This window comes from Rhipicephalus sanguineus, chromosome 2 (genome assembly GCF_013339695.2).
Source record: "Rhipicephalus sanguineus isolate Rsan-2018 chromosome 2, BIME_Rsan_1.4, whole genome shotgun sequence".
In the NCBI taxonomy this organism is placed as follows: Eukaryota; Metazoa; Arthropoda; class Arachnida; order Ixodida; family Ixodidae; genus Rhipicephalus; species Rhipicephalus sanguineus.
This window is the reverse complement of record NC_051177.1, coordinates 207,516,962-207,540,055: the sequence shown is the minus strand read 5'-3', so window position 1 is coordinate 207,540,055 and position 23,094 is coordinate 207,516,962. Positions and strand designations below refer to the sequence as shown.

The following is a 23,094-nucleotide window of genomic DNA, read 5'->3' as shown; positions in this document are numbered from 1 at the left end:
ACACACTGTGCACCAAAAAAGGTCCTGTCGCGGACGCCAGAATAATTGTCACTAATCCCGTTAATGGGGACGGCAATCGCCGGGCGGATTCTAAGGGCTGGCGTCACGGCCCTCCGAAAACGCACCACGAAAGCGCGGACAATTTAGAGTTGGTCCTTTGGTGCGCCAGCGAACGCCGGTTGTGGTCCAAAGACCGAATCAGAGCCGAGAGTCGATAACACAACCGAAAACGAAATATATTCTCAGTTAAGGCAATACAAATAATACAAACACATGCACACTCGGCTGGTACCAGTTACAGCTTCACAATATAACTCAGATGGTGTTTACACAACGGGAGCTAAACAAACAGATCACACGCTACAAATGCAATCGCATGCATTACAACTATTCAATGACCGTTAAAGTCCTGAATATACAATGGCGTATCCAGTCCGCAATACTTGGACGGTAATCGAATGCTTCTCTTCACGGAAACACTCACGCCAGCTCCAGCGTTGATCGTCGTAGCCCAACCGTCGTCGTGACTTGTCACGGCTCACATGGTGTCGTCATCGGATTCTTCCAGATCCACGATCGACTGACCGCACACCATCATAAACACGTCTTCTTTGGCTAACGGAGCCACACTTCGCATAACTTCACCATCCGGGCCGACTGACTCACTCCTGTCTCGACTCTCTCCTGTCTGCACTACTCCTTGACTGCTCGTTGTCGCATGCTTTTATCCCTTCTCCCCTGGTTTCTAGAAGCGTCGGGAGTGTTCTCCGGCGCGTAGTACAGCTAAGCTTGGGAAAAGGGCGAGAGCTTTCTCGTAGGTTCGAATCGCGGCGGCATCGCTCGCGGATGCGTCACCTCTTCCTTCTAGAAACATCCAGGCTTTGCCGGGCGTTGATCGTGTTGTCTGCTTCTGGCTCCAGTGGGTGAGGAGGATGCGGCGCGCCGGCGTCTTTTGATGTTTGTTTTTTTTCGTCTTTCGCGCTTGTTGGGCGCGCGGCTCGCGCCGTTCTGTTTCGCAGCTGCTTGAAAGCGGCCGCGCGCGCGCTTTATAACGCGCTAATTTGTGACAGGAACCTAATGTGATCAGGTTCATCGGACGCATTACCTCAAGGTTGTAGATTTGGCCTTTTCATCCACTTTATTTCCTTTCCATTTATGTCATAATTACTATTGTACAGTTAAAACCTACAAATAATGTCCTTCACACCTTCCTTGGCTTCATTATCTGTAGGTTCTCAGTTCGCTGAATCCTATTTTGGTATTTAGAATGCATAAATCTGCCCGCATTCTTTCGGAAACTTTGTTACAGCAGAAAATTGGTACTTGTGATGCTACTTTGTGCCTCCAAGAAACTTCGATAGGAATCCTTGAAAATCCTTGAATATGGGCATCGAAACCGGTCTGAGCCCTGTTAACTCCTTCTGTAAACTTTTTCCCGTAGTGTGTGCTCTGTCAGCAGAGTTTATGTGTTTTTTTACCTTACGATACCTATCGTTGTCTAAAATTTTATTTTTATTTATTGAAGTGGTGCTGTAACAGTGTTCAACTTATTTTGTCATGTTGGATGCGGTTTGCGCATTACGGTGGGAAGTTCTTTCCTATGCCAAACCACAAATATTTAGAAATTTGAACAAAAATTGCTTGCTTAAAAATAAACAGTTTACTTAGAAAACTGTGTTCTCTTTTTTTACCCATGTTGCACTGAAACTCTGTTAGTGTCCATTAAGACAAGTTAGTAGAGGAGTACAGAAGTTCATGGCAGTGTTAATATGTTGGTGCTTGGCATATGCCTTCGTGGCGCTACCCTCGGGTATAAGTATAAATGCCGTTTACTCACAAGTGTTTGCACCCTCCAAACACTACCTGAATGGATAGACGGAGGCATGTACACTGCTAAAATATGTCCTGTGTGATTATCTGTCGCTAGTGGAGACTGGCGTATAGCATTGGCTGTGATAGACTTGAAGATATATTGCAGATTTTAGTAGGTTTTAAACATAACCTCCTTTGCTGCACAATACAGAGTGTGAAAAACAAGCTGTGTAATCATAAATAATGTTGTTAAAAGTTTTATTTCGCTTGGCAGCAATATGGAGCTATGTTGCCTAATTGAAATGATTGTTTCTTTGAAAGAATGGGTAAATAAAAATGTAGGCACTTCTGTACTGCAGGCCCAAGGTGAGCTAGCTAGGCCTGCAGCACACATGTGCCAGTATTTACGTCGGGCTGTTCTCCCAAAGCATGAATGATATCGATTAGGCTCGTAGCTTCAGCCATGTTTCAATAACCTTTCACTCTTGAAAGTGAAAACCCTTTCAACAACACTTAAATTTGACATTCATCATTTTTTAAATGAAAAATCAATATTGAGCAGGTCGATGGGTTTTCGATGAAATGTCGTGGGCCAACTTTCAATACTGGTAAACAAATTTCTCAACGGTATTTTAATTGATCCGCAATGTCTTTTCAATTGTCCATTCATTTCCTCTCAGCGATCAATCTATATCAATTTGCTCGATGGCTTTTCAATTGAAAGACGCGGGACAATTTTCAATACCAGTCAACAACTTCCTCAACGGTATTTCGTTTGACCCACCATCAGAGCCGTCGATGGGGAGAGTCTGGCGAATGGGCGGGGCAGTGACGTCGCGGCGCGGCGATGACGCTGTTCACGTCACCGCCACGCCTCCGCTCCGGCGGCGTCCGCCATATATAGTCTTTCCGCGCGACGGGCGCACGGCTGAGGCAATGTACGCGCTATTCATTCGTGAAATCTAGCGCTCCTAAACAAATTGCGAAAGTGAAATTGTGCAAAAACATTGTTATACAAATTTAATGAAAAATATGGAGTGAATTAGACGTGTCCAAATCATCGTGAAACTGAGTTGTGCACGCAGATTCGAGTCCACGACGTTCTACGATACGCGCTGTGCTTTTAGAGCGCAGCGCTTAGGCGCCTGTTCCTGCGTTGTTCGGCATCGCCGTTGTCGTCGGCGTAACCGATAGAGCGAACGAGGACGAAAGACAGCGAACGTGGATTCTGTCGATATCACGAGCCACTGGCCTCTAACATCGCATTCTTCCTGCGTCATGCGTGCTCGCCCTTCGGTCGGAGCTCGTGCGCATGCAGGGCTGGTGGGTGCGCTGCTACTGTCTCGCTTGTCGTGACGGGAATGTCGATGACGCCTGCAATGCACAGAGTGGCGTGCGTAGCACTCGAGCACTGGCAGTTTCTGTGGTAATATGTAACGAATGTTCCAATGCGGATAGCCAGAAATTCACAGTTCGCGTTCCCTCAACACAAAGCTGCGCTCAGAATTCGCATGAGGGAGTATCGTGATCATCGGTGACTTTTCGAGCTATGAAGAGCTGTGGGTCTGCGTCTATCTTTTTTTCTTTTAAATGCAAAGCATTTCTTAGCGAACTTCTGCGACTTTGAGCGTATCTATCTGTCTATCTACCTATCTAGCCGCCTACGAATTTGTGCTCTCCTGGCCATTTCGTTCATGGGGTGTATACCAAAATTGGTATGGCATAATGTGACTGTATGACAAACATAAATGACTGGTCATAACATGAAAATCATGATATGCATGTCATGTACAGCATGATTTACATGTCACACTCTTGGTGCTCTTACGGCCGTTTCGTTTATTTGATATATACCAAAATTGGTATGGCTTGACAAGAGTGTATGGCGAACATAAATAACAGGAGTTATGAAAATCATGACACGCGTGTCATGTACAGCATGACTTACGTGCCACGCTCATGTTGCGCCGGCGGACGTTTCGCTAGCTTGATATACACCAAAATTGGTATTGCGCGACATGACTGTGCGACGCACATAAATACCGTGAGTTAATACGAAAATCATGACACACGTGTCATGTATAAAATGACTTACGTGCCACGCTCATGGTGCGCTGGCGGCCGTTGCGCTAGCTTGATATGCACCAAAATTGGTAGTGCGCGACATCACTGTGTGACGAACATAAATAACAGGAGTTAATGTGAAAATCATGACACGCGTGTCATGTACAGCATGACTTACGTGCCACGCTCATGGTGCGATGGCGGCCGTTCCGCCAGATTGATATACACCAAAATTGGTATTGCGTGATGTGACTCTGTGACGAGCATATATAACAGGTGTGATTTTTGGAACATGTCACGTGACAAGTGTTACGTGAGAATCATTGCATACCACGCCGGTAAAGTCTGTGCACGTGTTCTGGCAGCAAAGCAGAAGATAAAGAAGAGGACGGATTGCGTGCCGGTTCATGATGATGACCAGGCCCGTAACTAGGGGGAGGTTGAGGGGGTTCTGACCCCCCCGAAATTTTTTTGATGCTTTAAGTTTTCGGGTGATACTAAAATATTTACACGCCTTCACAGCGACCACCAGCTGCCAAAGTTACACTGCAACTTTCCTGGCATTGCTTCCCTCTTCTTCCTTTCTTCAAACCTACCCTTTTACCAGAACACCTCAGCGCTCCCTCCCTCGCACCTGCCCTATTTGTACAGCTTTGCACTTCGCCCTCGCGTTCCTTCGTCTTTCACCCCGTAGCAGCTCCTTTATTGATTCCAGATGCTTTCCTTGTGCATTGCCGCTGGAGAAGTTATCCGTCTGTGCGGACCGCACGTGTCGGCTTTGGGTTCCTACGAAAAGCGCGTCTCCTTCTGTGAAGGTAAACAGTTCGACAGCAACGGCAACACCAACACGACGTGCGCAAATTTGCCAGGGAACGAAACCCCTAAGCGGAAAAACTCAGCGGCGCATTCCGAGGACGCAGGCTGCAGGGTAAACTTTTCTCAAACTGTAGTCCTCGCCACCGAAACGAATCATCGAAGATGACATCTACTGAAAGACTGGCATATCCGAGCAACTTCGAACAACCTTAACCACACGCAAGGAAATCTACCTCTTCTGTGCACAGAAGGTATATGCGCCTCCCTACAAAGCGCACAAAGCGAGGATACAGCTGGCACACATTCCGGCACCAGCGGTCAACTTTCACAGGAGAGAAAACGCCGCCAAGCTGGGCTGCGCGCGGGAGTACAGAGGCTGACGTCACAGCCTACAAAGTGCATTTTTGGGAGGTCACGGCTATTTAATTAGCGCAGCCCAGAGAGAATTATGCAGGCGCCCAGGGAGCCGTCTGTGAAAAGGTGACTTTTTCACAGGAACGGAGCAACACCTCCTTTCTGGACTGTACCACGGGAGTGCAAATGTCTCGGCAGTGCATTCTTGGGGGTTCACGTATATTAAGGGGAGTATGCAGTGCCCATGGAGTCTTCTGTGAAAAGGTCTTTAAGTAGCGTTAATCCAGTTTGCTGCAGCTGGAGTACAATAATGGGCCTGCATGCACACCAGCTGTAGCGGCGTTCAGAAAACACATGCGCCACGCGGGAGCCGGCGCGTTCATCACACTTCTACATTCTAGCCACTGTAAAGTGGATAAGAGAGGAAGAAAACATCGCCCGCCGTTCACGCCAGGCAGTCGAAGCAGTCGCAAACGTCTTTTTGGAGCCACTGGCCACTTCTGTGTGCGTGCACAGGATTGCGGCAGCAAAATGAAAAGACACTCTGCAACAACGAAGCAAAGGAGTCTTGCGTCTTACTTCAAGAAAGTTCGAACCGATGAAGCGGACGGAGAAGAACCGCCTCCTTCGAAGGATAAAACTTCGCCCTCCTCAGCACTGGTGGAAAGCCAAGCGCGTCCGAACTTCTGTAGCGACTCAGGAGAATGCACCGGTTTATATGAATCACCTGAGAACGAACACAAGCAGGACACCCATGCGCCGCCGGGAAATGATGGTGGCCGCAGTGCAACTACTAGTGACCTTTGTTCTACAGTCAACGCTGGGCAAAGTGACGCCTTTACCACTGGGCAATGCCCAAGGAAGGTGAGTGGCATGGCACCTACACATTCTGGTTCGCCTCCCCTCACACGTCTCTGATCTCTTCACTGTCTCTGCTTACGTACGGAACGACCTAACCTGCTGCCATTCCCGTCGCCGACTTCGCGCTGGCGACGCTACAGTGGCAGCTTGTAACACATACATACCGTTTTTGAACCGCGGTTACATTGTGTTACTTCATCAGGAGCCGTTGGTCGCGGTGTCCCCGGCTTTGGTGGTGCTATTGTCCAAACTTATTTCTTGCTTTAACCAGAATTTGAGGTTGACATACCAATTTCTTTATTTGGGTACAAATAATTGAAAAGTACCATCGAATTATTACAAGTAAGCGATGTACTTGTTTTATTCACGAAAATAAGCCAGTATAAATCTTAAAAAATGGCAGCCGTTCTACACGCAAACCCCCCCCCGAAAAAAATTCCTGGGTACGGCCCTGATGATGACAACTTTTATTCGCCACTAACGGGGATTCTCCAAGCTTAAACAGCTCTGCTTTTAAAGGAAACAGGGATACCAGCGCACGTAATTATATTAAGGCCACAAAAGCGGGTGTACACAAGCGGCTTAGGGATCTCGAGCCCTAAAATTCCCTCTTAGAGAATTTTAGTGCCGGGATCCCAAAAGCCTTGCGTATGCAACCCCCTTACGTTCCTTTGTATAGTCCATGGGTGCGGCTGAAAGTACAAGGGAACGTAAGAGGATGAATAAGGAAGCGGCTTGGAGTCCCCGGCACTAAAACTCTCTAATAAGAGAGAAAAAAAAACTCACAGGGTCCCTTATGCGTTCGCCTAAGACCACTCGAAGGCGAAAGCCGTGTTCCTTTTCTTCAGTTCATGTATTGTTCCTCATGCCTCCCCCCCCCCTCCTCGAAAGCTTTGTGACCTAACATTGTTTTGCACTGCCTCCAAGATCGGAGGCACTGCAATCTTTCTACACCACATCTGGTCATGTGCTGATGTCATGGCGTGAAATCACATTATTCGACGTCATGATGACGGCGCAATCTTTAGTCGTATGGTCACGTCATTACGTAATGATTTTTGACATCCCTCCTGTCGACGCCGCCGACGCGGGACGCCGACGCTGCGGACGCCGGCGGTCAATTTTCGCGTTTGCTGAGGCATCTAAGGTTTTCGTCAGAGCAGGTGCAGGGCCCCCCGTAGGCGCGTGTTAAATGGAAACAATACCTCGTTCAGCTATTCTGATAGCGGACATCCTGTTGGTTTACTTTACAAAATCATTTTTCTGCTCAACTTCTTCGCGCTCTATACTTCCTAATCACGAAATTTAATCGAGCACATAAGGGCCCCTTGCTATAGTGGAAGAGCTTCCTGCACGAGCACAGACATCGTGCACTATAAGTGCATGACTAAAAAGCGCAAGGCACATTCGCTTAGCACAGAGGCGCAGATTAATTTACATGCGCGAATTAAACGTGAAACTTGTAGCATGTACACAAGCGGCCACACAGCGGTAAATGACACCACAATCTGACAGCCACAGAAACGCAGACCACGTAACGTACAACACATGCCAGGTAACCTGCGATATCGAAATAAATCTTCCCCTCACAACATCACGGCAACATCCCAAGCTCGTGCTCAGAACGCGCGATAAATTACGTAAACGCAACACATCACACTTGACACTTATAGCGTGATCGCTACAAAATTTCAATCTGCCCAAGCGATCGAAACGCGAACCATAAAACTTCTTTTTTTCAGCGTGACAAAATTATTTTTGAAGTTTGTGCACCTGAAAGGGCCCCATTGCACAACAAATAATAAGTTTGTGTTAATGATACGCTGTATATTATCAATATTCAAACTAAATGCTCAAGTAGGTATCTCGCATAGCACGGAGCAGTCGGTCGGGGTCCATTTGCTGCGTCTTATGTTCCTGATCCAAAGGCGGCGTCGCTTCTTTTCCTTCGGAAGCCTAAAAAGGCGGAAACCCTGCGCGCTGCTGTTTGAACAGCCACCCGCGCGACAGCAGCCCATCGCACGCAACAAATTCACGCTTGAATACGCGCGGCTTCGCACAAGAGCTTCGTAACCCACGCACGCTCCTCAGCGATCGTGTAAGTGCGGCGCGCCGGCGTCTCTCCGTCGCGGCAGCGCCGGACTCCGCGCCGCGCTGTCGCCACGGCCGCCCGCCGCCGCCGGTGAGGAGAGAGGGATTACGTCACGAGAAGAGGGCGGCGCTGGGGCGGAGCTCGGAGAGCGGCGAGATGAAACAATCGCCAAACTCTCCCGAAGGGTATATATGGCTCTGCCCACCATGTATTTCCAATGCCATCTGTTGACATTGTTCAATAACTTCTGTATGTTTTTTCAATAAAAACTTTTGTAAGGAAAGACTCGAATGCGCAAGTGAACCGTGAGTGCTGAAAACTCGCAAAACGTGTAAAAGCACCAGAAACACTAAGAAACAGTGTAAGAACACTGGTAACATCGACCACGAATTCGCAAACGCTTATAGAATAGAAAATGTTGAGCATGTTTGAAACAGACGAGGTGCCGCTGTTTTGCATACAGGGCATTATTAACCATATGTTTAATCAGATACGAAGCGTAGGATGTTTTCGGTGTGATCTCGATATGAAAAACGTCACATGTAAGCATTTAACGTGGAGACGCTTTATTGGAAAAATGAGCGCAATAAAATGTCCCCAATGACATGCAACAGAATTAGATGATATCCGAATACACCTAAACAAACTGGCGCCAACCAGCAAGGCGTACGTAATAAAAACAGTGGACATAGGGCTTGAGCAAGATTGAAAAGGAAGACGACGAAGTGCGACCGCTGGCCCGTTCCAGGTTAACCCTTGTGTTAGATGTAGACTCCTGCATGCAAAACACCGTCCCTTTGAACTGGCTGAGGTGCTGGAATCCTTTGTTCGTCATCCTCAAACTACGCAGCTGGATGCTACTGCAGACCTTTAAGATGACAGATTAGGGACCGTCTGACGCCCCTACTGATCTCACACCACAGACTATCTTCTGGCCCGATTCAATCCATCAGCGCCATCCACCAGTATTTAGCGGTGGAGATGACCACGACGCGGAATACTAGATGCCGAACGTAACTGGTCAGCGCCTACAATAAGTGACACGACAGCGACAAGTTCCCGAATGTGAACGCTTACTTGAATGACGCAGCGCAACTGTGGTACAGAAATGATGAAACCGATCTTACCGCCAGGTCGGATTTTACGACATATTCTCGGATGTCTTTGAACGTCCTGCCGTACGTCGGCTTCGCGCTGAGCAGCGCTTGCGTGGCGGAATACACAGTTAGAATTAGACACTCACGAGCTCCATTGAAGATGCGCTCTTCCTCTGCAAGCTCGTGAACTCGTCTCTGGACGAGACAGGCAAGATAAAACACGCCACTAAAGGCATCGATGGCGATGCATTCCAGATGCTTGCTGCGAAGAGACCCTACGCGGTTGCCGACGTAATTAAGCTCTGCCAGAATTACGATGAGCTGCGTAGGGAGCGCGTATCCGCAGGATGCGCTGCTCAAGATGCCGCGGATCTTTCATTCGAGAGGAGATCTCACGGCAGCTGTCTAGAATAACCACAACATACGAGCCGACGGCGCCCTTGACACCTCGCCTTCGTCACGTCATTGCGACGCATTAACACGTTACTAACTTCTTTCGTACAGCAGATTAATAAAACTAAGGAAACACATTAACAATAATGATAAAGACTCACGGTGTCTAACTTGCAATAACCCCAATATGATGACGAGGGATGCCACAGCGAAGGACTTTGAAATAATTTTGATCACGTGGTTTTCTTGAATGTGCACATGGATCGATGTACATGAGTTGCTGCGTTTGACTCTGATCGAAATGTGGCCGCCATGTCCGGAAATCGAGCCGGCTCTCTGGGGCATAGCAACGGATATTGTAAGCGAATGGTGTGTGAAATCAAGAAGCACATGCTCCGGGCACTTAAGTGATAACCACGCTAAATGTGCTGCCAGCACCTCAACAAACGATTGCAACATATGTACACGGTATGCGAAGAAATTGCTGGAAGGCTGTCTTTAAGTAGAAAGGACAAGTCTTTGCGTCAGACGTGTTGGTTGTTGGTATGTTAATATTTACAGTGCACGTCAATCTAGGAACAGCCAAAATAGAGACTGAAAGTTTTATAGAGCACACATTGTGTGGATTATGTGGAGCACCCGCCACTGTAGTCTAGTGGTCCAGGTACTCGACTGCTGACCCGCAGGCACGGAGAAAGAAGTACTTGGGGAGGAGAAACTGCTCGGCCGCAGCAGCGCGCGAGGACGGCGCAATAGCCCCACGCAAGAAATGTGGTTTTCGCCGCAGCACGACAGATGACGCTTCCGGCGTGTTGCCATAGTTTACACGCTCTTCTATGAACGCCACGTATAAAAATCGTGATACCGCCTCGTACATTCCAAATTTCGCATATTTCTGTATGCGACATCAACTGAGAGATGTGACAGATATTTTAGCTGCAGTTACTAATAGATACTGCCCGAATTATAAGGCCGTACAGCGCTTGAAACGAGCTACTAGTCGTGGCCCCTAAGCAGACGACGTCTGCCGCATGCAGGAGCTCTTCACTCCTCGCTCGCATGTTGTGCGCACGGTTGCGTAGATGGCCTTGGGAGGGAAAGTTACCAGCTCGTGCGGGCAAGCTGTCGCGCATTCCTTCGCCATTTGCAGGCTTTTTAGATGTGAAGCATCTTATAGCGGAGTTCAAACCGGTGGTGGTGGTGGTGTGCGGCGTGACCACCCTTACTGCGCATGCGCATATCCTCTCCACTCCACTCTCCACTCCCCCTCTTCCCTTTCCCCTCCCCCTTTCAACCTCTCCCGCTTCCCCTCTCTCCTTTCCCCCTCTGCACTTCTCTCCCCCTCTCCACTTCCCCTCTCCACTCTTCCTCTGAAACGCGAGCTAGACATGCCGAAATTCTCTCCTGCGCAACGCCGCGATGAGCGCCAGCGCATGCGCGTCCCCTCCCCCTGTCTCTCCTCTCCTACGCTGCCCCTCTCGCGCGCCTGTCGAGCGCGTTCCCCACTCGGCCTGTGAGAATTAACGGCCAGGCTAGAGGGAAGACAAGACGCGCGTAGCGTTCTTCTTCGCGTTCCACGACGCGAGGTCGGTAGCATGCCCAACGAACGCCAACGGAGCGCGATCGTGCATGTGCTCCGGCTTCGCATCACCTCATGGTCCTCTTTAGCGGGAAATGGTGTAATTTTATCTCTTTAGAGCGCTCAGTGGCTTCCGCGTTGTGCCGGCGGAGCTGACTTCTCAAACTTTGCGCGCATTTCACACCGCAACAAAGCCTCGTAGAAAGAAGTATTGCTCCGCGAACAGAGGAGAGCACTTTGCAGATTTCCATCAGTGCTCCTTTAGGATGGAGTGGAAATGTGTCGTGCCGAACTGCAACAACGTGTACGCATCCTGCAAGGAGTGGGTACGCAACCTTCAATGTTCCTAGTGACCCGGGGAGGTTAGAAGTGTGGGGTCGTGCTATGCGAAAGAAAGATCGAGAGCTCCCGCCTCGTGACTGTTTGCGACAAGCACTACTCGGAGAGTAATACCTATCATTCGTTGAAAAAACTCACAGGGTCCCCTATGCATTAGACTAAGACTACTAGAAGGCGAAAGCCATCTTCTTTTTTTTCTTCAGTTGATGTGTCTATCTTGCTCCACCCCGTGCAAAAGATTTCGGCACCTAACGCTGTTTTGCATTACCTCCGTGATCGGACAACCGATCACGGAGGCAATGCAAAGCGACGATGTCATCATGTGACATCATCATGACGTCATGGTCACGTCACAAATTTTGGTGATATCTTACGTCATGATAACGTCATGTGGTAACGTCACCACTGGAGGATTATTTTTGCGTCACTCATGTTGACGCCGCCGACGTGGGACGCTGACGCCGACGATCAGTTTTTGCGTTTGATGAGACATCTAAGGCTCCCGCCTTCAAAATTATAACTAAACTATCTGGTTCACGCTAAGAAAAATTGTCGATTTCGTGTTCTACAAGATACCTCACTCAGATAATTTTCCTGTATGTGACGCCATCTTTTTCGGTAATTTATTGAAAAATATGGAGCCGACGAGAACGCACAAGAAACACCCACTTGGGCGTAAAGCCCGAACAGCGAATCGGTGCCGAATGGCCTCGAATAGGCGAGCTTCGTCGGAGAGTGTGGCACGCCTTTTTCCCTCTCAGCTAGCGGATTCACACGACAGAGGGCGCGTCAGTGTTGTGCCCGATTCCCTGACTTTATTAGGACGCCCGAGCGAGCGCAGCTTCGCCTCCTCAAGAATCCTTGTTCCGTGCCCGCAGGTAGCGGGCTCGAATCCCGGCCGCGGCGGCCGCATTTTCGATGAAGCCGGAAATGCTACAGGCCCGTGTACTTAGATTTAGGTGCACGCTAAAGAACCACAGGTGGCCAAAATTTATGGAGCCCTCCACTACGGCATTTTATAATAATGTCGGGGTATCGGGACGTTAAAACCCAACATTTATGCTAATAATAATGGTGTGGATTAAACGAGAAAAAAAAACCGTTTATTCTAGCTAGCAATTTTAATGTAGACATCGCATTAGTAGCCAAATGCGGCGAAACGCGCTCCAACAACCTCTAGACATTGTCTTGGTCCGGGCTACCACCTTCATTCGGTGCCACAACCAAAAACAATCACCTCACTCTCGCCGCTCTCAGCGTACACTCTGTGCACGCGCACATGCACGACCTCGAAAAAGACGCTCTCCTCAAAAGTTGGCGTGTTAGCACTTCCTGAAACCTGGAGCGATGAGTCCACCGCAGTCGCGGTATTCGAATGTGTCGTCCATAGGAAGCGGCTTCATTGCAGGTGCGGCGGCGTGGGCACATATAAGAACACGGTGATGCGCAACTTCAACGTCGGCCGCATTCCACTTCGCCGGCAGCCAGACACAGAACGCGCACAGACAAGCAGCGGAATCGGCGAGGTCTGCGTTGCGCGCATCAATCACGAAAAGAAAGACATTGCGCTCGCCGCCATCTATGTGAGAACTGTCATGAACCCCGTCCACACATGCACACGGGTTCGTGAGATGTGCGTGCGTGCGTTCTCCATCATAACGGGCAAGTATAAGCACTACATGTCGGCTTACTGCGCCTGGTGTTGGTAATACCTATGTTGCTGTTGGTTTCATTACCCAACTGTAAACAACTGGTTATATAATACATGTGCGAATCTTCAACATATGTGTGTGCGCACACCATTTGCACCTATCTTTAGCGTCATTTGGTAACGTCTCGCTCAATCTGAAAAACTACGTCGCAGTCACCACCCTGCCGTATGCTTCGCATTACATCGATTCCACTGGTACGTGGGATCTGCCGAATTGTTTTTTCTAAAACGCGTCCTAGAAGAGGAATCTGCTAATGTGACACCTCTATAATAGAATAAATGTGTTCGCTTTGAGCCTATTGCGAAGCGTACACCGATAGGAACTTTTGATTATTAGTTGCATTGCTCGTTCTGGCACGCGTATCCGCTCCGGTATCCGGCATCCGCTCGTTTATAGCAAAGACCGTTCATTGGCAGTCTTACTCGCACATTCATTGATAACGCATTAGCCGCATACTACTGCTTGCCATTGTGTGTTTGACATAAAGAATATTTTTATGCGAACAGTTCAAAGAGACCAAAGTATTATATATGTCCCTCTTACGCTCTCTATATGCAGCTGCATCGGGCTTTTCACTGTCGCCGCCATTTTGGACATTCCTGTATGTAAATGAGAACTGCTCCGTCGTAGCTATAAGTCATTTCATAGATGGTAAGTAAACATGATACGAGGCTTGGTTTAATGCGGCGGCTTAATTTTGATATCGATTAGTATCGATCAGTATTGATTGGTATCGACTAGTATTGATTGGCTTGACTAAGCCTAATTAGGGTGCCCTGAGACATGAATAAGTTGTACTAACTAGGCTTATCTAAGCTTAAATTGTCTTAAGTAGGCATAGGTAATATGGGCCGAATTTCTGTTGTCTCCATACGGCCTAACGAAAAGCGTAACAGCTCCTCTTAATAGCAGCTTCACACAATGATTATGCTGTACAGCTGTAGAGAGACAGGTATTTAATTCGTGCATGAATATGTCCGCTAGGACGTTGACGGCCAGCGATCAAAATACACGGTAATACGCTGCGACAAGTCAAGAACCAATCTCTGATTTCTTGGTACTACTGTCGGTCGGATGGCAGCGGTCGCGTTTCACCTGCGCCTCCCATTTTTTTTTTTCGTTCGCCGAAATGAGGGAAGCGAAACGTCCATTGGTCTTTCGCATATAAGATAGTACACAGTGGCACACAGCAGCGTGTCATAGCGGTCAAAGAATTGATCTAATAACTTAAACACCAAGGCGTTTGCAGCACCGTCTCCGCGCTAGCCACTGCACTCCGTCTGACACTTTAGAACCAATATGGCTCCCCGAGAAGAAACGATGGCGCGGAGTGGGTCAAAAAGTGTCTCCGCCCTGAAAGTGGCACCGTTTTCTGCCCGCAAACACTGCGCTTTCGTGAGCGGCGCTCACGATGGCGTGAACATAGCGGCCGCAGCTGAGCGAGCCATCGTTCGCATCATAAAGATACATCAGCGTCCGCTTACGACCTTCTTCGCAGCTCAGTCTGTTTGAAGAACGAGCTAAGTATTTTGAACGGCAATAAAATAGGCGCGTCACTTTTGATTTTTATCTCCGGAATGTTGTTATATTTAGTATACCGTCGTGCGGCGAGACGTTCTTTCGCCCGCTCTTTGTTTTGTGGAAGTACAGTCCGTAATGCAAATCAGTTCTGCGGAATCCCGCAAGGTGGCGGAAGGGTTAAGAAATGGAAAATAGACAACCACCCGTTTTTGTAGCACGAAGCCCCAAGGAAATCCAAACGGATTTCTCAGAAATAAAGCCTCTTAGTTGCCGAAAAATTCGTCCTGGTCCAGGGATCGAACCCGGGACCAACGCCTATCCGGGGCGGTCGCTCTACCAATTGAGCTAACCAGGAAGATAGCAACTGGCAGCGCGAGGGCGAATCCATCGACAACTCGAAGCAACTGGACACATATTGCAAATCAGTTCTGCGGAATCCCGCAAGGTGGCGGGATTCCGCAGAACTGATTTCCTTGTGGCTTCGTGCTACAAAAACGGGTGGTTGTCTATTTTCCATTTCTTACAGTCCGTAATATTTACAGCATATTGCCGCTGAAGCTACAACAATATATTGGTTGCAACGATCACATTGTGGCGCCCCTTCAATCTCATTATTGCGATCGAGGTTACATTTTATTACCTGTAGGCACCTACGTGTCACTCCTAAAGTCGTTACTTCCATCTCCTGCCAAATCAAAACAGGCCAAGAGCTGCGCTGATAATTGGCCAACACTTCGTTAATGTTGATAGTTTTACAAACATATTTGTTTTATTTTAATGCAGTCATTAGGCGTTATTAACAGTTCAAAAACTAATTATGTGCGCACCTATGTGAATGAAATAGCCGCCTCTATTAAGTTTCTATTTCAACTACCTGATGTAAAATTGTGTCAAAAGTGCTATTTTCTGCACGCAGACTGCAGTGGCTCTCGGGAACCATCTCCCAAAGACAGCAGCAGAGGAGAGGACTATGATACGGCCACGCGCAAGTATTGTCTAAAGCGTCGTTGTGAACTTTGGGTGCGCCGTCATTACAATGAATCCCAGCGCAGCCATGGGAAGCTAAGCGACTCCCACTGCTGCGAAAAATTTTTCAACCGGACTTGTGCAGTTTCGACGCTAGTAAGAGTATACGATCCTGATATATGCATTCACTAATAAAACGCTCCCTGCTTAAAAGCTTACATCAAATTTGCTCCTGTTGTGTGTCATGCTTTTGCCTCGCTCTGGTATTACTATAGCGTGCATGTCAATACCGCCGATCTTATACTGTCACAGTGAAACGCACACGTGATAACAGTTTCAGTACAACGCCGTCAAAGGAGTATTGCCATTCGGGATTCACACCACCTTGGGTGGTTCGAGGGTTGTCACCTGTCTGTTCACTTGAAGGATGACTCATTGTCATAAGAGTAGCCCTTTCACCTCGCTTCACAGTGCCGCTGTATCTGTCGCCATCGCGCGATGGTAAATGGTCCAAGTGGTTCGCACGCAGCAGGGCTGGGCAAAGATACTTTGAAATTGTATCGCGATACGATACAAGATACTCAGGCAAGAAGTATTGGAGATACAGATACAAGATACTGCCGCAATAATTGTATCCGATACGATACTTGCCAATTGTATCTTAAGATACTTCGATACATTCTCAAATTTGTTATTATAGATCCATATAATGTGGCAGCAAACGGCTATACACGAAAATGTCCGCTTGAAAATTTCTTAACTCTGACCTATTTTGTTTAACTTGAATGAAATGTCTGTTAGTATCTCAAAAGGTTTGCCCTACTTGCTCAAAGTACAATAGTGTCCTTCCAAAACAACTTATTGGGGCTTGTTTTAGCTTCTTCACAGGACAACTCTTTATGCACTTCGCTGACAGCGGTTCTTGCTTGTCATTTTGCAATTGATGGGAGTCGCTCAGCTTGCCGACCAGCTAGCGGGTTGCCATATATTCACAATAACGTCAATAAGAAGCCTTCGCACGACGGCGCAAATACCGGTGTGGGCTTTTACCTTGTCCGTAAAAGACAGTTTGCACAATATCGTATATACGGACAGGTGTACAGCAGCAAGAAGGCTGGTAGTGACTTTGGAGGGGGGGGGGGGGCGGAACGCATGGTGTATACGGGGATTGAGACCGTTCGCTAGCGGCCAAGCCGGCACATATGACCGTCGCCGTCCCATTTGTTTTCATTTTCTAAATAAGTATGTTCGTGAGCTACAGAGACCTGACTGGTCTCATGCACTTTCGTGAGGAACATGTGGTCACCATGTGCTGATGCATAACCGTGGAACCAAAACTCTATATTTCAATCCGCGTCCAGATTTCACTCTTTGCGTACATCGGTATCGATGTTTCTCAAATTCTGACTCCAAATCCCCTTCAGTAATGACCTATATATGAGATATGGGAACGGCTTCCTTTAAATGGCAACGTCATTTTGTTCGAACTCTCTCCGACCCCACCATCTTCACTGTCCCGGCCCTTGGAGCTATATTTCGCGACTGCGGTTCGCCGGCTATAAGCTGAGTTTGAGACCCCTGGTGTATACGTAGATGACGTAAAACTGCAATGAATTTCCATTTTCTACTTAGCTGCTGGCGTGAGGGATTATTTGTTGATATACTCACTAACGTGCAACCTTTAGCAGTTTTTCTTCAACGAGAGAACATGTGCAACACAGAAATGTCTCAGGCGTATTGTATAGTTGCACAAAGCGTCGCAGTACACCGCCGCTGTTCGCGCTATTGCCGCTTATAGCTCCCATTATGTGGCCATTAGCAATATAAAAATATTTAAGAAGGCCTAAAACAGGAAAACAAATATAAGTAAAATAGAGAGGTGATTGTGTATCAAACGTTCACATTGAATGAGTGCAGAAACACAATACAGACAGCGCCCTTAATAGCTATGAGCATGAAGTATCGTCAACTTAAATGTTGAGACAATAGAAAATTCAGTGCCTATGGAAAATTGCCTGAAACGGCTCGTTGGGACGCTCATGAGTAAAAGGGAGCATTCAGTGAAACAACGTTTCTCGAATCGTCTTCCTAACATCTTCAAGATGGCTCCTAATTATTTCCATTATAATAATGCAAACTCAATTTCGCTATTTTCGCAAGCGGTAAGCAGAATATTTTGTACTGTATACTCGAGGCATGCCCACATAATAATATATTTGTTTTCAAGATTGCCTTGGCAACGCTTAAATGTGTAAACAGTAGTAGGAATAAAACAGACAGTTAGAAGAATAAAGCAGAAATGTTATTTTGGGAGCGCGTTACAAAAGACATGCTGCAGTGACCAGACCGGAAAAACAGTGCAGAGACTTAGGTAGTGTAGGGATGGAAAATGACAGCTAAGAAAGTGCTTGTGCTAATAAGCAAATTATGATTTCACAAACTCTTTGAATAAATGTAGCAGGAAGTGAAAAATATGATACGCCAAGATATTTTCTGTTAGCAAAACGCTCGCTCTATTAGATCTAATAATAATAACAATCAATCAATCAATCAATCAATCAATCAATCAATCAATCAATCAATCAATGATTTATTTAACGTGCCCAGGAACAACCGTAAGGCCTTTGTGCTGGCGCACGCAAAAAAAAACAATAAAAACAAACAATACAATACAGACAGTTTTCAGAAATAAAAAGAGCAAAAACACGTAGACAAAGAGAAATGAACACAAAAGGGGAGGAGTAAAATAAGACAACACGAGAAATATTGACGGGGCATAAAAAATTAGATTGCATATATACAACTATGTGGAAAGACTGAGAAGGGAATACTTTTTACATTGTGCCACACTATGCCAAAACAGTGCAAAGCTCGGATAAAAACAATGATTGTGGGCTATGAAAAACGTCAAGATCAAGAAAATTAACATTATAGAGACTTTGTATTCTGTGAACGGTAGAGTGTTGGAAGAAGCAGGCAGGTACATGAAACGGTCTGTTCTCTCTGGTTAACTTACGCGGAATTCGAAAATTTACACAATTGAGAAGTACAGGGCAGGATATGATACCGTGGACTAGCTTGCAAAGAAATAAGAGATCAGAGCGATTTCGTCGGCAGTGAAGTGATGGCAGTGATAATAATTCAGCAGTACTTGAACGAGATCCAGAGTCATTTTTAGCAAAGCGATGGTTATATATGCTGAGGAATTTTTTCTGGACTCGTTCAATGGTGTTACCGCTGGATTGAGCAATGCCATTCCATATCACGGACGCATACTCAAGTTGCGGAAGACATATTGCCGTGTACAATTTGTGTAGGGCCATGGGAGACCTGAATTCTTGAGATATTCTACAAACACATCCGAGAGAACGAAGGCCCCGCATAGCAGCACGCTTAACGTGAGAAGAAAAGTTTAACGCGCTGTCAACAACAACACCAAGATCACCGATTTCATAAACCTTGCATAACGGCACAGAATTGACAGAGTATTGAAATGACACGCTAGATGTTTTGCGAGTGATAGACATGAATTTTGTCTTCGAGGTATTCAGAGAAAGGTTATTACCGTCGCACCATTCGGAAAAAGAGCGCAAGTCTGACTGCAGCAAGCGACAGTCGTTAACTGAATGAATTTCCTTAAAAATCTTGATGTCATCGGCATACAAGAGGAAAGAAGAATTACGAATGGCAAAAGAAACATCATTAACATAAATTAAAAATAGGAGTGGGCCTAACACCGACCCTTGAGGGACCCCACTAGTCACTTTATACAAAGAAGACGTTTGGCCATTTACGGCAACATAACAATATCTATTGAGCAGATAGCTCTGCAGGAGATTCACAACTGACAAGTCAACATCAAAGTGCGCAAGTTTAACCATAATCAGCGTGTGGCTGACTACGTCAAAAGCCTTGCTCAGGTCACAGTAAATTACGTCAACCTGTCCTCTCTGAGAAATAGGTGTGGAGATCTGCGTCATGAAACTAGCAAGATTTGTGGTAGTTGAGCGGCCAACGAGAAAACCATGTTGATTAGGAATCAATGAGGTTTTCACACTAAAAGACAATATGTCGTGAAGAGCCAGCTCGAAGATCTTTGATGTGGCACATAGTAGAGAAATCGGGCGATAATTAGAAGCATCTGTTTTAGAGCCCGACTTAAATACTGGAAAAACACGAGCAGTTTTCCACATGCTTGGAAATGTGGAAGTGTCCAGGCAGTTATTAAATATCGTAGTTAGTACTGGGACAAATATACTACCATAAGCTTTTAGTATGGCGGAGGGGATGCCATCTGGCCCACATGATAAGGATGGTTTTAAGCGCTTAATGCATTCGCAGATAAGATTTTCATCCAGCGACAAAGCACTGGATGAGCTAACCGCCTTGGGCTGTTGTCTGATATCAGTGCTAGAGTCTGAGGCCTTATAAACGGATGAGAAATGCGTGGCAAAACAGTCAGCGACGGCATGCACTTCTACCCCATTTGAGTCCAGTAGTCTGAAGGACTCTCCGCTTTTGCTGGACCGTTTACGTACATACTTCCAAAACTCAGACGGCCTGTCAGAGGCGCTTTTTTCTAAGAATTCAATATACGAACTATGATCCCGTTTATATAGGCGTTTAGAGAGAGTTCGAAGGAAGCTGAACTCTTCCTTCCATTCGCTGGATGGAGAACATTTAGATTTCCTGTGTGCGTGATCTTTATGCTTCAGTGCACTGATAAGTTCAGATGAGAACCAGTGGGGATATTTACGTTGTTTAGGTGTATATTGGGGAATAAAATTACGCATGCTGCTCAGTACAAGCTCCGTAAACCGATCAACCTGCTCATCAACATTTGGTTTGTCAGTAACCTGTGACCACTCAACGGTAGACAAGTGATGATAGAGGCCCGTGTAATCACCTCGCTTGAAGGCAAATCTCGGAGATTTGTTTACGTAACTGCTGAAGCTCGTTGTTTCGGCTGATGCGGATAATCTTACGTTAAGTGGTGGGCGGAATTTGTCCGGACGTACAAGAGAGATGTCGGAGCGGGAAACTTCAAGGGGTTGATCGTTTGACACACACAGGTCTAAGACGTTGCCACTGGAATTGACGACTAATAATAATAATAATAATAATAATAATAATAATAATAATAATAATAATAATAATAATAATAATAATAATAATAATAATAATATCATCTGGGGTTTAACGTCCCAAAACCACGATATCATTATGAGAGACGCCGTAGTGGAGGGCTCCGGAAATTTCGACCACCTGGGGTTCTTTAAAGTGCACCCAAATCTAAGTAGACCTCGCATCAGTACCAGTGGTGCTAAAGTTGTTAGAATCTTATTTGCATGTAAGTTAATTCATTGCATGCAAGTCAAACTTACATCCACGAAATCCTTCAAATCACTGATATGTAAAATCCACGCGACGCAAAGCAACCCCATTCTTGCACGCATCATATTTCGTTACGGAGCAAGACGCGAGCGAATCTTCTATAACGACACTGTAACAGTGTAACTGTAGTACGCGGCGCAGGACAGTGGCAAAGAGCAAGTGCCGTGATATTGGCGCAACTAAAAAGAAAAAGAAATTGAGAAAACAAAAGGCTGGGCGTAGACGTCCGCGTGCTTGTCTTCCTGATCTTCTGCCCTCACTGGATGACTCTGGCGTAAAAATAAAATAACGTTACTGCCCTTAGACTTATTCAGATGGCTGAGGGCCACCAGTACCAGCTTGAGAAGCGGAGCTTGGCCAGCGATTATTGTTTCGCACGGTTGTGTTCCGATAGAAGTATCTTGTATCTTAAGATACATGATACATCATCGAATGTATCGGAAATACAGATACTGATACTTGTCTTTCGAGACGTATCGCGATACAGATACAAGATACTCATAGAGTATCTAAGATAGTATCTAAGATACATATATCTTCGATACCGCCCAGCACTGGCACGCAGGTACAGTACTGCCATTGTAATCGTTACAGTGATGTGGCCCCCGCCCGCAAAGCAAATTTGGCCGTCCGTTTATGGCAAGTCGTGATATACATAAATATATATATATATATACATATATATATATATTATATATATATATATATATATATATATATATATATATATATATATATATATATATATATATATATATATATATATATATATATATATATATATATATATATATTGTTAAGCGGTTTATTGGACGGCACTCGGCGACAATTCGCTATGGCGACAGTCCAGGCCAAAGCACGGGCTCCGAGAGCGAGCGGCGTTTACAAGAGGACGACCCACTAGGAGCTGCTGGAGAACGCAACCGTTTAACAGTACCAATTGTTTCGCCACAATTACCCCGGGTTCGAAAAGGGAGCCGTCCGGCGACCTAACAGCTCGTCACTATGAGTGGGTCATAGTAGGCCTTGAGGCGCTCCACGTTGACTATGTCGCGCCCTCGACGGCGCATGTCCGAAGCTGGCTCGATGGGTTCGATCAAGTAGTTGACCGGGGATGTGCGCTCGACGACCCGGTATGGGCCTTCGTATTTCGGCAGCAGTTTTGAAGAGAGGCCACTTGCAGTGGTAGGGACCGAGAGCCATACGAGCGCTCCAGGGAGGAACGTGGGCTCAGAAGTGGTGGTGCCGTCGCGAATGCTCTTCTGCAGCTCTTGTTCCTGCGTCGTAAATGTCTTGGCAAGCTCGCGACACTCTTCAGCAAGCCTGGCTGTGTCAGAAATAGGCGCACACTCAGATGGATCCGGCTTGTATGGAAGTATCGTGTCGATGGTGTGCGACGGGTGCCTTCCGTACAGTAAGAAAAAGGGTGAAAAACCAGTAGTGCTCTGAGGGGCGGTATTATAGGCGTAGGTGACGAAGGGCAGAATGGCATCCCAATTGGTGTGATCAGCGGCGACGTACATTGACAGCATGTCGCCGAGCGTGCGGTTAAAGCGTTCAGTTAGGCCATTCGTCTGCGGGTGGTAAGCAGTAGTTTTGCGGTGAACAGCATGGCACTCTTTCAGAATGGCTTCCACGACTTCCGATAAGAAGACACGGCCTCGATCGCTGAGAAGCTCTTGGGGTGGACCGTGACGCAGTATGAATCTGTGTAGTAGGAAGGAGGCAACATCGCGCGCTGTAGCCGCTGGGAGGGCGGCGGTTTCGGCGTATCGCGTTAGATGGTCAACAGCGACGATGGCCCAGCGGTTACCAGCCGAAGTCAGAGGAAGGGGTCCATACAAATCGATGCCGACGCGCCCAAACGGACGGTTAGGGCAAGGTAATGGTTGTAGACCTGCTGGCGACACGTGCGTTGCAGGTTTTCGGCGTTGGCAATCGAGGCAGGAGCGAACGAACTTCTGCACGTAGCGGTACATCCCACGCCAGAAGTATCGTTGTCGTATGCGGTGGTAAGTTTTGGATACCCCAGAGTGCGCGCATTGCGGGTCAGAGTGGAAGGCTTCGCATATTTCAGAACGCAGACTGCGGGGT

General features: G+C 46.9%; 1 protein-coding gene across 1 annotated transcript in view; it reads left to right on the top strand.

The window, feature by feature from the left end:
* LOC119381457 (uncharacterized) overlaps positions 1-15,825 on the top strand; it is a 42,398-nt gene extending 26,573 nt beyond the window's left edge. The window contains exons 3-4 of the mRNA XM_037649265.2: positions 13,678-13,770; positions 15,557-15,825. Coding sequence (XP_037505193.1) covers positions 13,678-13,770; positions 15,557-15,798 — 335 coding nt within the window. The 3' untranslated portion in view covers positions 15,799-15,825. The remainder of the gene's footprint in view (positions 1-13,677; positions 13,771-15,556) is intronic.
* The last annotated feature ends 7,269 nt before the right edge of the window (positions 15,826-23,094 follow it).